At 55.1% G+C, this 17,195-nt stretch overlaps 1 protein-coding gene, 1 long non-coding RNA gene and 1 pseudogene across 4 annotated transcripts in view; 1 reads left to right on the forward strand and 2 right to left on the reverse strand.

The window, feature by feature from the left end:
* SLC2A9 (solute carrier family 2 member 9) overlaps positions 1-17,195 on the reverse strand; it is a 142,500-nt gene that overhangs the window by 120,732 nt on the left and 4,573 nt on the right. Inside the window, exons 1-4 of one of the 3 annotated variants that reach the window (XM_051829863.3) lie at positions 14,958-14,998; positions 12,599-12,695; positions 12,134-12,274; positions 7,833-7,931 (exon numbers count right to left, since the gene is read on the reverse strand). In XM_051829863.3, the coding sequence (XP_051685823.3) occupies positions 7,833-7,931; positions 12,134-12,202 (168 nt within the window). In that variant the 5' untranslated portion in view covers positions 12,203-12,274; positions 12,599-12,695; positions 14,958-14,998. Of the gene's footprint in view, positions 1-7,832; positions 7,932-10,175; positions 10,353-12,133; positions 12,275-12,598; positions 12,696-14,957; positions 15,057-17,195 lie in introns of those variants that run through there. The other 2 variants (XM_051829847.3, XM_051829853.3) reach the window with 2 other exon arrangements.
* LOC138848844 (thioredoxin reductase-like selenoprotein T pseudogene) lies at positions 3,944-4,719 on the reverse strand (annotated as a pseudogene).
* Positions 10,472-13,027, forward strand: LOC149127675 (uncharacterized). The gene is made up of 2 exons (XR_016229745.1): positions 10,472-10,840; positions 12,676-13,027. It is a non-coding gene; the product is annotated as an uncharacterized LOC149127675 (long non-coding RNA).

Raw genomic sequence — 17,195 nt, forward strand, 5'->3', positions numbered from 1 at the left:
ACCAGCCCAGTTCTGGCTGTTGAAACCATTTGGGGAGTTAACCAGAGGACGGAAGATCCCTCTGTCTGTCTCTCCCTGTCTACAACTCTGCCTTTCAAATAAATAAATCTTAAAAAAAAAAAAAAAAGATTTGGATGTCAAGAAAAACCAACTCTATTTAAAAAAAAAAACAAACCTGCAAAAACAGCACTTTCTTGAGTTCTGTGAGTTGTTATTGCAAATTGGCCAGAGCTGGGTTGTAGTGGGAGTCCTGAAGCTGGAAACCAGATGTTCAGAAGTGCAGGTGGCCTTGGGAAGCCCCAAAGTCGGAGTAGGGATCTGATGGAGGGCTGATTCTTGGAAGCCTGTGAAGTGAGCGCCTGGCCCCAGAGCGAGCCTCCTGTGCACGCTGAGACATCAGGGAGCCAGAGATGACAAGCATGGCAGGAGGAAAGCCTGCATCTGCAGAATTCCGTCTGCCTCTGTTTGCCGAGTCAGCTGGCACTTCCCAAACGGCACGCCTGCGCCGCGCCCTCCCCAACTTCCTGTCTGCTCTTCAACCCCCATTCACTCCTGAGGTCCTGGTTTTGCTCACGCTTCCTGTTCAACCCACTGGGCTCAGTTCCCTTCTGGTGCCTCTGCCTGATGGCTACCTGCAGTGCACCTGCTGCCCAAGCTCTCCAGCTCCTGGCACTGTGACCGACCCCATCTACAGCCATGGGACCACCCGGGGCCCAGGGCAGGATCCCCACTGCAGGTCCACCACTCCATGGGTGGGCTACCCATGGACCCCCGCCCCCTTGGCTTGGTTCTCATCTTTATCTGGCCCCCTTGGGCCGCAGTCTGAGCTCCACATTGCCCACTTGGTGTAGACCTTGCGTTTCTTCCTGCTCCCAGCACCTTGCTGTAGGATGATGCTGATGAGCGAGAGGAGTCCCGGCTCATGCTCTGCCTGGTCACCATCACCCCACCCAGGCCTGCGTCAGCCCTGCCCATCCAAGGATAGGAACCCACCTCCTCTCCCAGAGAAAGGCTTGGAGCTCAGATGCCCCCAGTCCAGCTGTAACGCCATCCTTCACCCTTCAATGACCTCTGGGGGCCCACAGGGTTCAGGGGGACGTCTCCCACGGCAACTCTGATAATCCCCGTTTACCATAGCAGCAATAACAAAGCAGGTCCAGGGCAGAGCAACATTCTCCTACTGAAGGTCACGTCTATAAATGGCACAAATCAGAGGCAACTTGCCAGGTTTTGGATTAGCATCTTGAGCCTGCATGCATGATTGCTTGAAGATGCAGGCAATGATCATGTTTGATTTGGTTGATGTGCACATTAGCCACAGACTTTGCAAAGTGTTTTACGAGGGCATAAAAAGTGCTTTAGACAGATGTGTAAATATATAGATGGATAGGTAGACAGATGACAAAGATAGACAGGTAGGAGATAGATATAGAGATAAATGGACCGCAGGGATAGATAGAAAGATGAATGATAGGCATAGACAGAGATAGATAATAGAGATAGATAGATGTTAGGGAGATAACAGGGCTGGACAGATGATGGTATAGACACGATGGAGCTAGTAGAGATAGATGTGAGAGACAGATAAGGCAAAGACAGACAGCTGGGCGGATGGACGATAGGGGTAGCTAGGTAGGACCACACCAGTTTGAATTAGTCCTCATCAGAAGTCAAAGGCGAGACAACCAGTAATAGACAGAAGAGGAAGACACTGGGAGAATCCACCTGCAGGAAGGCACGGCCGGCACCATCAGCCAGCCAGGCTTCTGCCCGGAGGTCTGCTGCACAGGGCACCTCCAGGAGCTCCCTGCTTTCCTAGAACCTGGAGCACAGCAGTTGGCCGATAACCCCCAGCCCGCTGCTGCTGAAGTTTTCGGGGCACGCGGCCTCTCCCATCACTGGCATATCATTGGCAGCTGCTGTTTCACTGCAAAGATGGAGTTGAGGAGTTGCAGCAAAGACCACACAGCAGCAAAGTGAAAAACCGCATTTGAACCTCTGCAGAAAAGGCTGGACATCCCTGCTGTCCAAATCCCCTCAGGGGGACGGAAGGAAGGGCCACTCGAGAAGACGCCGGACCTGGGTCCAGATCCCCTCCTGTCTGGATGTGGCTGAGGCGGCGCCAGCACGTTTTTGAAAGTTTAACTTACGTATCTGGGGGCTGCGGGAGAGACAGCGAGTGCACGTGCACACAACAGCAAGAGCAGTATACTCAGCTGCTTCCCTCCCTAAAGTCCTGCAGCAGCTAGGGCTGGGTCAAGGACACGGAAACTCAGTCCAGGTCTCCTGTGTGAGTGGCAGGAGCCAGCGCTGCTGTGTTAGCAGGAAGCTGGAGTCAGGAGCCAGAGGCCAGTATCGCACCGAGGCACTGCAGTGTGGGACGTGGCCGCCCCAGCGCCAGCAGTCTCACCCGGGACAGACTCAGAGCTGGCAGTGGGAGGTAGAGTGAGGAGGTCTTGGAAACTTGCCTTGGGAAAGAACAAAGAAACTTTTTAAGAAAACATTAAATTTAGCCGTTTACTCACTTAGCAAATATTTACTCTAAATGCTAACTCTGTGCAAGACCTGGCCTAGACCTCGCCCTGTAGAAGCAGGAGAAGCAGAAGGCCTGTGTCTCCATGAACCTTTGGTTCTACAATGGGGAGGGTGGACATGGAGACAGGGTGGGGTGAAGCACCACAAGGGAAAACAAATGGGGGGGCTTGCGCTGTGGCATAGTGGGTGAAGCCTGCGGTGCCGGCATCCCATATGGGCACCGGTTCAAGTCCCGGCTGCTCACTTCTGATCCAGCTCTCTGCTATGGCCTGGGAAAGCAGTAGAAGATGGCCCAGGTCCTTGGGCCCCTGCATCTACATGGGAGACCCAGAAGAAGCTCCTGGCTCCTGGCTTCAGATTGGCACAGCTCCAGCCATTGCAGCCAACTGGGGAGTGAACCAGTGGATGAAAGACCTCTCTCTTTCTGCCTCTCCTTCTCCCTCTCTGTGTAACTCTGACTTTCAAATAAATAAATAAATAAATCTTTAAAAAAACAAATGGGGTGAGGGCCTGGGGGTTGCAGAGGGGCACTTTTGGATGGGCTGGCCAGGGAGGACATCCCTGAGCAGGGGCCCTTGAGCAGAAGTCACCAGAGGAAGGAGCACAGAATATTGGGAAGAGCATTTCAGCCAGTGGGAGCGGCAAGTGCAAAGGCCCTGTGGTGCCAGCATGCAGCATGTTTGAGGGGTGGCAGTTGGAGAAGGGCCAGGTGGATAGAGAAAAGGGAGGGGGGAGAGGTGCTGAGTGATGAGAACAGGGGTCACCAGGAGCCCTGGGCACTCAGGCCACAGATGGCTACACTGTCTTCTAGGTGCACAGGGAGCCATGGCAGGTGTTTTTTTTTTTTTTTAACTGAACAATAAATTGAAACTTTCTTATTTAACTGACACCTGCTTAGTTGTTTATGTAGTTAAGTATAAAGGCCCAGTTAAATTAACTCATCAGACTGGTCAAGGCAAGACACTGGAACTACATAATAGGACTTAAAAAGCAGTTGGTGTTACAGTAGTTCTCTGATAACCACACACACATACGCACACACACACACACACAATTTGGTAGAGTACTCTGGATGTTAGATTTCCCCCTACAATCTTGTATAATGCACTGTTCACAACTTGCAGTGTCTTGAAAACTACACAAATTGGACATGGCCAAATTAGAGATGTCTGATTGAACTCTTATAAAGTATTTGGTAACTTTGGCTACATTCCCAAGAAGACTGATTTTAAACCATAAAAAATGAAAATTCATATAAAAGCATAACAGATTTAACAGACATCTTTAAAATAAATCAAATTGTAACTCAATTTTCTACTTTTTCAAATATGTCTAAGAAAGTTGCAAGTAATGTCTACATTAAAAAAAAAAAACTATTAACTGGGTGAATTTGGGAGGGGGAGGAAAACTATACGGTGTTATTGCACTCCACAAAATGTGCAGAATTCCAAAATGTGCCAGCACTGAAAACCATCATGCATTGAGGTTTTCCAAGAGGTACAAAGAGCTTGCCAAAAAAGCGTCTGGTCTGTACTAACAGCTTGCTGTCTTCAGTGCAGGCCTTCATAATGCCAGTCATGCTGCTCCTGCAAAATCCCTTAATGTAAAGGGCTGACAGGTGGGGCGATGACTGACGGTGTGGGATTGAATCCATATGCACACTGAGTTTCATTTCACTGTCAAGAATGTGAACAAGTTGTTGCATGGATGGAAGGTGACCAGATTCCAGTTTAGACCACACAGGTACATCATTTAAAGTTCTCTCAAGTGCACCTGTCGACATACACTGGTTCTCAATCATGTTGCTCAAGAAGAAAACCATCACACATGCATAGACCTTATTTTCCTGGCCCCAAACCAGATGCTAGGAGCTTGCATGCCAAAGAAAGCAAAAGGATCTTTGCCAACAATTATTCAGCCTATTAATAGTTTGAAGACTGACAGGAAAGATGCTATGTGTCTATATATTGGTTGAGGGAGGTAATTCTCTCCTTCAATTCGGCTGTCTGGGTACCGCTGGCTAATAGCCCACATGTACTCCTCAAACACCCGCCTATACCTTCAGGAAACACAGATCTGGAACTTAAGCAGCAGCCCCGTAGCGTACTGCATCTTTAATCTCTTGCTTGGCACACTGCCCAGGTTGGCTGAGGCCTTGCTCTGGGTCACTGCCAACGGCCATGGCAGGTTTTAAACAGAAGCACAGGGGTTGGTGTCGGGCGTAGCAGGAAAAGCTACTGCCTGTGACACCGACATCCCATATGGGTGCCGATTTGTGTCCCAGCTACTCCACTTCCGATCAAGCTCCCTGCTAATGTGCCTGGGAGAGCCTAGGCCCCTGCCAGCCACATGGGAGACCCAGGCTCCTGGCTTCAGCCTGGCCCAGCCCTGGCTGTTGTGGCCATTTGGGGAGTGAACCAGCGGATAGAAGACATCTCCCTGTGTCTCTCTTTCAAGTCAATAAACATATCCTAAAAAGAAAGGGGGGTGTGGCTGGGTGGCAGCCAGGGCCGGGTCAGCTGGGCGTGGGCTGCCCCCGCAGTGAAGGACTCCCTGCCCTGTCGCTGTCCAGCCATGGCCTGGCCTCCCCTGGCCCCTGTGCCAGGCCACCACTGGCAGCCAGTGACTTTGCCGGAGCTTCAACAGTGCCCCCGCAGTCACCTCTGCAGGTGGACACCCCAATATCTACACCTCCTCTGTTCCAGGGCCTCTCCTTCTGGAGAGCCCAGGTGCAGCCTGGCTCCCACCGGGCACCAGAGTCCATCCCTCGGAGTCTCTGCTCTGTCCCTGGCCTCCCTGACGCCGGGGTGGCCCTGCCCCCCAAGTCCCACAGCAGAATCAGAGCGACAACTGCACCCAGGCTGCTCTCCCCCAGCACCTCAGCTCCCGTCATTTCACTGTTGAAACACGCGGCAGCGAGGGCTGCACTGCACATGAGGAAGCTGGGATTCCCAGGCAGCCCCAGCCTGAGCCCCCGCCCTGGGAGGGCTTCCCAGGGTGAGCTCAGCCCCAGCCTGGGTGGTACTGGAGCACGCTATCCTCCCAGCCTCTACAACTTCATTAACAATGACTGGAACGGAGTCTGATGACCAGGAAACCAGAACCTGTCTGGGTCATACCCTGGCTGGCACTCACGGTGTGAGAGTGGGCGAGTGCCTCAGTTTTTCCATCTGTATAATGGGGACCTCATGGAAAGTGCCTGCAGGAAGGGCTGGCACCTAACACGTGCTCTTTCCACGTGTGTCGCTGCCGAACAGGTGGAACTCACAGTAAGGAGTCTAAAGGGCCCCCTGGCCACGCAGGTCCTCAGAAATCCCCCCTCTCCACAAATGGACGCCTGGCAGGTTACACACTCTTTTCAGCTCATCATCTGTCCGATGGAACACTTAGCTCTGGCCCTCCTCTCCTGCCCACCGACATCAACGTTGTTTTTCTAGAAGATGATGAGTGTGTCACGCTGCCCACCTCATAGACCTGCCATGGCTCCCTGGTGCCCTCAGGCTACATCCTGGCTCCTCACCTTAATGTCCAAGGTCTTCTCCCTTCACCCAGCTGTTCCACCTCTTCTTGCATCCCATCGCCCGCTCCCGGGCACTAGCACCTGTTCCCAGCGCACCACAGCTCTGGCACAGCCAGGCCTTCCCTGTGCTCCAGTGCCTGCTCTGCCCCAGCCTATGGATATGCTGCCCGTCCTTCCAGACTCAGCTCAAACACTGCCTCCTCCAGGCTGCCTTCCCCGCTTCCCAGTGTTGGACACATAGTAGGCACTCAACAACCCCGTGCCAAGTCAACGGCTGAACTGTTCCTTCTTCGTGTTCCTGCAGCCACTGCAAGCACCCACATCATTCTGCTCCAAGTTCAAGTTCCACTTGTCTCTGCTCCACAGCTATGGGTACAAAGGTCTCCCCCAGCTCGGCTGCACGTTCTGCTGAGCTTACGACATGAAGCAGAATCCACATTCCTGTCCTCTTCAAAGGCCAAGGTGGACGTGTCCGTGCCCCACCTCTGGATGACATCACATGACTGGATCAAAGACTCCGAGGCTGGCATTGTGCCACAGTGAGCTTTATGCTAACTCCTGCAGTATGGGTGTGCCATAGCAGAGTGTGATTCGAGTCCCTGCTGCTCCGCTTCCAATCCAGCTCCCTGCTAATGTACCTGGGAAGGCAGCAGAAGATGGCCCTAGTGCTTGGGCCCCTGCACCCATGTGGGAGACGTGGATGGAGCTCTGGGATCCTGGCTTCAACCTGGGCTAACCCCGGACATTGTGGCCATTTTGGGCAGTAAACTACTGGTTGGAAGATATCTCTCCCCCCATGTCCCACCCAGTCACTCTGCCGTTCAAATAAATAAATTAAAAAAAAAAATCAAAGACCATGGATTGCTATAAGCGCCTGGAGCAGCCATCCAGGCCCCCATGTCTTCATGCTGTTAACATCAGAATCAACTTTTCACATCAACTTGTATACAACCCCCAAATAGCAAATTAACAGAATTAAAAAGCAAAACTAACAAGCCACAAACAGAGTTGCCCTGGTACAAATGCAGTCCAAGTCCCTGCCCTGTCCGTGCAGAATCCAAAGCTCGTGAGAACTCTTGGAAAAGACCCCTTCCACCGCCGCTGCCCTGCATTTCCTACCCGGGGCGCCTGTGCCGCCAGAGCTGCCCTAGCCTGGCTTCCGCCGCCGGGAGCTACCTGCACTTTCCAAAGGTTCCTTGGACCTCAGGCCTCTGCACACCTCTCCACCCTCCCCCCCACACCTGCACCCTGTCCCAAACCCAGCAGCCCAGGTAGGGGGACCCCAACGTCACCTGCACGCCAGCATCTCGGCGTGAAGACACCTGGGAGAACTGCAAGTGGATCTGATTTCAGACCAAAAGCAGTGCCAAGGACGGGTCCTACCCAGCAAACCCTCAACAGGCCCCTGCCAGCAGGGCCAACACAAAGGACAAATCGGGAGCAGAGACTTGATGCGAAGGCCCGTCACGCACCTTTCTTGCACCAGGAACCCTGAGGGTCCCAGGGACCTCCGAAGCCCCCTGTCCCCTCCCAACATTCCCCCAGGACACCCACACTGCAACCCCCAGGCACCAACCACATTTCATCTCCGTCTGGTTCCAGCACGCCCGTCTCTCCGGGGACAGGCTGGCCTCGCTCACTTGGTCCCGCCTGCCCACGGTGTCCAGTACCAGTGTGGACAGGGGTCTCCTACAAAGGCCCCCAGGCAGATGACGCGCGGCTGTTCCGCGTGGCCGCAGCGCCCTCTGCCGGGCAGACCCCGCGCGCGGGCACTCACCGGGGCGGGGGCGTTGACCACCGAAAGGTTGTAGCCATAGAGGAAGGAGGAGCCGAAGGCACCCACGAGCGAGGCCCCCACGAGCGAGCAGGTCCATCTCTGCGAAGGAAGAGACAGCACGTTGGTGCGGAACCCGCAGCAGGGAGAGTGGTGCGCAGGCGGGTGCCCTCCAAGGCCCCCGGCACTCTGCGGGGCAGCCGGCTCGTCCTCCAAGGCCACGTGCAGCGTGGGCCCGCCGGCTTCAGCAGGCTGCGTGGAGGATCCCAGAAACGCAGCCCTGCGTCCTTAGTAGGTGCCCTCAAGCGGCTGCGTGCTGCTGTTTTAGCTGAATTTGGCCAGAGCAGAAAGCAAGTCGAGGCCCTGGTGTCCGCAGCAGCTGGCGCTCGTTAAGCCCAGCTGGGTGTTGTTCCGAGCAGTATCTCTAAGCAGAATCCCTGGATCGTACCGTTTGCAGGTGTGGGAAGCTGTCCCTGTGCTGTCTGGGCTGGGGTCTGGAGCTCAGGTGGTCACACGACACCACACTGCCATTCCACTACTGACCCTTCAACTGGGTCATGCAGGGCCTGAGGCTGCCCACAGCCCCCACAGACACACATACATATGTGCACCCACACACGGTCCTGGCTGAGACATCAGTCTACAGGCTGGTGCAAGCATCCCAGGACGAGGAGCTGCAGACAAGGGGATGCCGGTCTGGGTGCTGAGAACAAGGTGCTGCCCCTCAGAGTCCTGCCCTGCACCTCCATCCAAGAATGGCCACGGCCAGCACAGGGCCATGGAACAGAAACACCTGCGCCCCTTGGCACAGGCTGGCCAGTTGGCTGGAGCCAGGAGTAGATGGTGCTGCCATCCTAGACTGGTTAGGAGACTGTGGGGTGGATGATGGAGAGCAGCAGGTACCTTCCCTGTAACTGCACGCCTGTGTGTGTGTGTGTGTGTGTGTGTGTGTGTGTATGTGGTCTAGATGCCAGGACAAAGCTTTGGCATTACAGAGGGGAACAAGGCAAAGTCCACAGTTCAGGGACCTGAAATTGGCCAAATACTGCTTGAAAAGGAAAGCAGATACCTGATAGCCAATTCTCTGCTCCGCCCATCTTGTTCTTCTATAGCTGGGCTCGCTCCACCTTTCAGCTGTGGGAGCCTGAGCAAGTTGCTGCAACCGTCCTGGGTCTCAGCTTGCCCCCCTAGCCCCCGCCCCAGGAAATGAGGTTTGCATCCTGGCCTGCTGCACAGGTCCATTGCATCATCTGTGTGTTGCCGGAGGTAGCCGTGTAGGGTTCCACACAGCGGGCAGTCAGAAAGGTGAGCGTTCGCCAGGGCTCCCTCAGCTCCAGCTGTGGCCCAGATAACAAGCCAAGTCCCTTCTACGACGTGCACCTGGAAGCTCATCCTTGCGTCCTGTGGCCAACGTCTCCTCCCCGGACAAGTCGCCTTCAAAGGCTCCCCTCCCCGTTTTCACCTGGATCTCTTTGGCTTGTCTGACCCTCAGCCCTGCCACTTGTGACTGTGTGTAACCTTGGGCCAGCTACGTGGTTGCTGGAACTGGCTCCTTACCTGTGGAGTGGGGTGGTAACAGGACCCCCCCCCCCCCCCCCCGCCATGGGTGATTATTCAGAGAGGAGAAAAGCAGTCCGGTCCTCAGGAGGTAGCCCGACCTGGCCCGTGGGGTGGGGGGGTGCCACGAGTGCCAGCCCCAGTAGTGGGGCCCCTACTCTTTGTGGCCCCAGGGTCTTGCTTCTTGCTCTCTGCCCTGGCACTCTGGGGGTGCCTGTGATCAGAGGGAGGGTTCATTGCTGCCAGGTACAGGTGCGGCCAGAATGTGTCACTGCGGCACCAGGTGCTGGAGCTGACTGGGTTCATTGCTGGAAGGGTCCCTTTAAACCCGCCCCCTGGGTCTCAGCTCAGATGCCACTTCCTCTGCGTCCCTGGGCTCCCCTTCTGGGCCCCGGGCTCCCAGCCTGACCACCCTAAAGGACCTGGACTCCTCCCTTGTCTGTGCCCATCAGAGGGGAGCGAGGAGGGCAGGCGGGAACCGTCTCCTCCCACCTCCCCTGCTGACCTGAGCTCCCACCTGGGCAGGGCAGGGCAGGGCAGGGCAGGGGGCACTGTGACAGCTATGCCCAGGGAGAGAGGAGGAGGGCACCACCAGCAACCCGAGGCTGGGGGAGCTGGAGAGCCATGCTAAGGCCACATGTGCAGCATGTATGACCCAAGCACATGGCTCCCTGCCTCAAAGCCCCAACAGCTGCCAGGCTGAGCTGACTGCTGTCCAGTGGAGGCCACTCCCCTCCCCCACCCGCCTCCCCGCTGGCCTACAGCACTCAGAGGCCCAGTGTTCTTTACCTGCACTCTCCGCCCAGCTGGCACCTGGCTCCTCCTCCTCCTCCTCCCGAGGCCGCTCCTGTGGTGCCTCCGGGGAGCGAAGCTCAGTTCCCTGGAGTCCATGCCTTGTCCCTGATGCCAGGCCCTGGTGGGACGGAGGCCTGGGTGGGGCCTCTGCAGGGCATCTCCAGGAATGAGGTGGCAAAGTCCACGGGGAGGCGGGGCGGGGGGGCACCCAATAGGAAATGCGGTGATGGACCTGCCTACATGGGACACTAGCCAACACTTTTTTTCTCCGCTCCCTGTCATTACAGCAATCAGGAGGCCTGGGACTCCTCTCCAGGATCTCCACCAAGGTGTCGATTTTCAAGGTTTTAGGTTTCTATCCTACCTATAAAGTCTGCACTCCTGGGGTGCAGGCGGGGGCACCTGGCACTGGCCCAGGCTCCTCCTGAACGACCAGGGCAGGACAGACAGGTCATGGCTCTGCCTCCTGCTTTGCAACCGCCTGTCCTTAGGCAAGGCACTGAACGCTGAGCTGCCACTTTTGCCCAAATGCAACAAATGGGAGTGAAAATGCCTGGCCTGGTGCTGCACAGGCCAACAGGCAGCCAAGGCATCCAGAGAGGAAAACCAGCCCCCGGGAGTCATTCTGCGGAGCCGTCGGTTGGGAACGCCCCTGGGAGGTTTGGCTGCTTCTTGAGTTGGTTTTCGGCTACTTATTCTGCTGCTTCTGCTGAGCTTGCAGGCTCAGAGTGGGATTGGAACACGGAGATACTGAGTTACGACAGGACAGGCAGGCGTGGGGCACTGCACGGGGCAGTGTGGAGGAGCCACCAGAGGATCTCAGTTGGATCCTGGAGATGTCCTAGGGGAGGTGGTTCTCAGGCTAGCCCATACAGGGTGGGTGAGCCTGGGAGTGGATGCAGGCAGAGGGGGCATGGCACCGAGGCCAGCAGGCAGGGGTGCTGGGGGGGGCAGGGAGTGAAATGGTTGGGTGTGGTCAGGGCCTAGGCTCAGGAGGGGCCAGAGGAGAGGTGGGGACAGCCACATCCTTGGTCGTGGAGGACCCTCCCACCTCCTGTGCCATCCTGTGGGGACTGTGCTCATCTGTTTCAGTGGATCAGGTAAGCCCTCCCACACTGGCATTCAATCCATGGTTCCCCATCAGCAATGGAAACCCAAGAGGCACCAGGAGTCAGGTGGCCAATGCAACGTGCAGCCCAGCTGGGCATCAGGTCAGACGGAGGGCGACCAGCCCCCCAGCCCCATCCCATTTCATAGTCTACACTGCTTTCCCAAGCGTGCTCACATCCCAGGGATCACCCAGCCTCCCTCAGCCCTCAGAGGAGCTGCCGGGCCTGACCAGACGGCGAGGGAGAAGTGAAGTTCAGAGAGAGGGTGAAGCAGTCTGCCTCCAAATCCTGCACCACTTCACATCCCACCTGGCCCGTGGCCCTGTGCTCTCGGGCAGATCCCGAGACAGCGACCTCCTGTCCTGCATGTGGCAGGGCCGGGCATGTCCAGGCTGCTCTGACACGCACTTTTGCCTCACTTACGTCCACCCGCAAGTATTTATTGAGCTCTTGCTCCTTCTAGTTCTCCTGGCCCTCGCTCAGGCCCTTCCTCCTGACTACCCCGGCCTCGCTCATCCGTGCCACCCCTTCCCAGAAGCCTCCCCAGGCCTCTCACCACCCTGCCTCCGGGCTCGCACACACCTGCCCCTGTGGACAGGAGCTCAGCGAGGGTGGGGACCGTGCACCCCAGGCTCATATGTGGGAGCCCTCATATGTGGGAGCCCTCATATGTATGAGCCCACCCCAGGCTCATATGTGGTGAACAGGACTGTTCTACCACCAGACTTATGACAAGTGTGGACACATTTACTTCCGAGGCATGGTGGTCTTCACACCCATCACAGATGGGTCACACATGGGCCACCTTGTCCTAGCTGCATAGCCTTGGAGAAGTGCCTTTACCTTTCTCTGAGCCTCATTTGTCATCTGTGAAATGGGGACAGTGCCTTGGAATGAGCAGGAGAGCCACATGGGAGGTACAGGGGTAGGTTCAGCACAGAGTCCTCTGGATGAAGGTTCACGGATCTGGTTCTAACAGAGGGCCTGTGGAGGTCCAAAGAGGGAGAGAGTCTTTCTAGCTGCCCGAGACTTCCTGGAGGAAGGGGCAGGTGGACTGGGCTGGGTTTCAGTGGTCATTATAGAGGATGACGTAATCTTCCACACCAATGTCCCTGTTAGAAGAGAGCTCGGGAGTGGAGACCCCTGCCCCAGTCCAGAAAGTCCCCCGTGGATCAGGGACAGGGACACCATCAGTCCCTGAGTGTCACCCCGCCAGACTGCAATTCACCCAAACCCTGCTGCCCAGAGGAGGGACAGCCCGGGCCACCAGCATGCCCACAGAGGGGACAGAGACAATCCAGGACTGACCGCTTTCTTTCTCGCCACATGGCTGTCTCTGTTTTCGGCTGCTTCCTTTTCCTTGAACTTCATGGTTTGTTTTTCAGATTTGCAGATTTTGTTGTTCCTGAGAAAAAGGAAGACGCCATCAGACGCTTGCTGTCACAGACGAGGCGGTCAGAGGAGGTGGCCTTCAGGTTTGCTGAGAAGCACACCAGGGGAAGGCACCAGGAAGGCACAGAGCAGCAGCCTCCCGAGGACCTGGGGCCCCTGGAGACCTGGGCACCTCCCTGCCCTTTGCTGGCCTCAGTTTCCCCGTGTAGGAGAAGTGGGGTTGGCTTCCACAGGCCGCTCTCCAGAGCATTCTCGTTCAGAAGGGGACTCTTCTGATGGGCACATTTTGGAACGACTAGACCATCTGTTTCCAGGATGCGAAAATAAAATCAGTGCAAATTAAAATGAAGTGCCCATGTCACCTGTCAAACTGGAAACAGTTACTAACATTCTTAGGATCACTGGCGTGACCGATGTGGAAAATCGCACAGCTTTTTCTGGAGTTTGGAAATATGTTTCTAGAGCCATGGAAACACTCGGGCTACTCCATTTACAAAAACTTACCCTAAAGCAGAATTGGAAGGTTGCACAAAGATTCAAGTTCAAGATAAACACTGCAGCATTTTTCATGTTAGGGAAATGGTGTTTATAGGTAGGAAAAACATCTAGTGGGAAAGTTTCAATAAATGATGGTTCATCCATCTGATGAAAATTCATATAGTCCTTAAAAATTACATTATATGAGAACATTTGATGCTGGGGTAACTGCTCATAATAAATCAGTTCTTGATTGAAAAAGGAAAATAAATGAATATACATTTGTCAGCATTAAAAATACAAAAGAACTCTTAAAAGTATATAGAAAATGGAATTCATGGATGAGTCTATTTGGGCATAAAATTTGAAATCCATATATAGTTTTTTCATAATATCTGCTTTACATAAACTTTTTGAAGATTTTGTATGAATGGATTTCAAAATGTTTTTGCACCAAAATAAGTATACCTTATAATTCCATTTTCCACAGTGCTGGCCCTAGATGTGTTATGAACAGAGCCACGGTATGGAAGCATATGTATGGATACTCTGTGTGGACTTTTTTACTTAAATTTAAAATACAGTGACGACACATGACATGATTGACTCACACGTTTATGAAGCCCCTAGTATCCTAGGCTACAGAGGAGGAAGAGGACCTGCCTTGTCTTGTGAGGTTCAGGTTTGAGGAGAGGCAATTGTGGAAATGTCACAGGCCGCTGGTGGGCGTCTGAGGGGAGTGGCCTGGCCCAGCGGGGGTCCATCGGGGCCAGGCCCGTAGTTGTGAGCACAGCGGGGAGATGCAGGAGACAGCACACACCATGAACAGCCGTTCCCAGTGGAGCCCATTTGTATCTCATTCTTGGTTTTCCTATAGTTTTCCAAGTTTCTACCCTGAAAAGGAACTATTTCTTTAGAAAAACAAGGTTTTTAATTCCTTAATTTTTTTTTCTCAAAAACTTAGCTCCTGAGCTTTAAGTCGCCATGTAGAGTGTGAACATGTTTGGATGCGCTGCTTCCGAGGGCAGAGAAGGCAGAGAATACCGTTCTGGAAGAACACTTTTTTTTTTTTTTTTTTTTTACAGGCAGAGTGGACAGTGAGAGAGAGAGACAGAGAGAAAGGTCTTCCTTTGCTGTTGGTTCACCCTCCAATGGCTGCCGCAGCCAGCACGCCACGCTGATCCGAAGGCAGGAGCCAGGTGCTTTTCCTGGTCTCCCATGGGGTGCAGGGCCCAAGCACTTGGGCCATCCTCCACTGCACTCCCTGGCCACAGCAAAGGGCTGGCCTGGAAGAGGGGCAACCAGGACAGAATCCGGCGCCCCGATTGGGACTAGAACCCGGTGTGTCAGCGCCGCAAGGTGGAGGATTAGCCTAGTGAGCCGCGACGCCGGCCAGAACACATGGTTTTTATAGGATGCTGACTCTGAGCCATTGCTGTAGCTCTCAGCCGGCCTGGTGAGAATGCTGGCTGGGGAGCTGCCATGGGCCACCCTTCCTGGGACATTCTGGGCCTTGCCCTGAGGGGTCAGCCACCCTTCTCATCCCAGCCCACACCTCAGGAACACTGCAGTCCACTGGCCTCCATTTAAGCCGTACGCGTCTTGTGTCCTCTCTGCCACGGCCTCTGTATGGGCCTCTCCTCCTCCCTGTGTCTCCAGATCAGGGCTCAGCTCCCCCTGTTCGTCTACTTCCTCCCTCTGGGAATCGGAGCCACTTCGTCCCGTGCAGCCGCTGCACCTCCCCCAAGGCCAGCAGGGATCAGAACGTAGGCTGCCTCTCGTTTCTGTGCTCACCTACCTTGGGTCCTTCCTTTGATTTCTCGGCGTGTCTAGTCTGAAGTGCCCAGCTGTGTGCTGAGACATCTGGAGCGCAGTCTACAGGTCATTGTGAAGGTGTCTGGGGGATATGAAAGCACCGGCAATGAGAAGTCTCCTTGATGTGTGTGGGCCCCGCCCATCAAAGACCTCAAGAGAAAGGCGGGGGTCCCCAGAAGAGGAAGGCATTCAGCCTCAAGACTGCAGCGTGGAAATTCTGCCCGAGTTCCCAGCCAGCACACCAAGGCTGCAAGGCCAGCTTGCCGGCCCCCAAAAGTGCAGAGCCAGTTCCTTATAAGTCCAGGTGGACAGGCTGATGATAGAGTGTGTGTGTGTACACAAGTTCAGGGGCAATGTCTATTAGGAAAAAGCTATGCGTGGATTTTAGGGGTTTTTGCACCAAAATGAGCATCTAGTGATTATGCTTTTCCACATATTGTCTGAAGCACCCTCATGCACTTCCCGCTGGTTCTGTTTCCCTGGAGAACCCTGGCTGCCTCCCTCCCAGCTGCCTCACCCTCGGGGTCCATAACTGATTGTTCCCTGCGTCCATGGTCTGACGGTGCCTGGCCAGAGAGGTGCCCCATAAGCACACTGGGTGGGGTGGGCTGGAAGTGGGGGAAGAGATGACACAGGGCAGGATCAGAGAGGGTGGAATGGGGCCAGGAAGCCATAGACACCACCCAGCCTGCCTTCTGGGGTTCATTCTCATCCTAGCTTTCATGAGCAGATGCCACCATGTCAGCTCCGGGATGCACACGGATGACACTGTCCATGTCCCCCTGGACTCACACCAGACAGTGGCTGTGCAGGGGTCCAGGGGTGAACGTGATCTCCAGACAGCTTGAAAAGGCTTGAGGAGGGAGAGCAAGGCCAATGCAATCAGTCACAGCCCAGGGCACGTGATTTAACCTGGGAGTCTACCTTGCAAACAGTCCACTGAAAAGAGTGATCATCCCTGCATCTCACGATTGGTGGAGGAGGGATACTGCATATACCAGGCTCTGGAGCTCCTGGCAAACCCTTGGGCTCTCATGACTGCTTGCTCTCATTCACTGAGCTGGGAGGGACTCAGAAGGCAACAGATTTGTGGGTGGGGAATCGAGAATTTCTGTTCTAGGAAGTTTATGAGGCCTCGAGGCAGAAAAGTCGACTGGACATCTGGAAGTAAGAACGGTGCTCCAGACGTGGCTGGACTGCAGACCAAGTAAGTGGTAGCTGACCCCTGGGATTAGGCAAGTGTAGGAAGAATGGAGAGAGAAGATTCCCAAGGGACGCTGACCTGGAAAGAGGAGATGGGGACGGCAAAGGGTGAAGGAGACTGAGTCGGCGAAGACAGGGGCGGGGGTTAGGGATGGCCAGACAGGCGCTCTAGAAGACGCTGTGTGGAACGCTGATCGGCGGTCACGTGCGTGTGGCCACATGGGGCTGCTGGTAACTCTCATAAGCGTGATTGGATTGCAGTGTCTGGGGAGGAGCCTGTGTCCTCACAGAGGAGGAGCAAGGAGGAGGAGAGGGGGCAAGGTGTGGGGTCAAAGGTCAAAGACAGCAACAAGGGCTCGCCCACTAGGTGTCGGTCCAGAGAATCCTTAACGTCCTCAGAACAGCTCCCAGGCTTAAATAGCAGAGTAAGCACTCAGGTAAAATGCGTAAGACGAAAGCTCAGGCACCGTGTGTGGTGAAGGCTGGGAAAGGCCAGCTCCCGTCTTCCCAGCCTGCAGTAGCTCCGGTGCTGCCGGAGACCAACACGCCTGCCGGCGTGACCGTGCCAGCTCTTACAGGATGCAAGCACTGCTGGGCCATTGGTGAGCAGCCAGTGCCGGAGCCCCCTGAGAGCCCACCTGCCACCAGGGCAGCTTACGCCCTGCCACACAGAGGCCCCCACCACCCAGCAGCCCAAGCCAACACCTAGCACCACAGGGCACCAGGACTCTGCTCTGGACAATCTGCACGGCTGCCACGAAGGCTGTCCCTGGGGTCGAATATTTAGAAAAGCATCTCTGCTGCCATCACTGAGGCTAGTGATAACAACAAAACTCAGTGCCCGAAGCTGTGCTGGGTTCTTCTCAGAAACAAAGCAGGCAAGGCTGGAAGAATGACTCTCCCCGCCCCCGACCTGTCATGCTGGTTGGATCCGAGCCCGCACAGCCTGCAGGCTTGTCAGCCAGCCGAAGGGCAGAGCAGCAGAGGCACTGGCCAGCACCCACACGCCACCACAGGC

This window comes from Oryctolagus cuniculus, chromosome 2, assembly GCF_051225735.1.
Source record: "Oryctolagus cuniculus isolate XC-2025 breed Fujian yellow rabbit chromosome 2, ASM5122573v1, whole genome shotgun sequence".
Lineage (NCBI taxonomy): Eukaryota > Metazoa > Chordata > Mammalia > Lagomorpha > Leporidae > Oryctolagus > Oryctolagus cuniculus.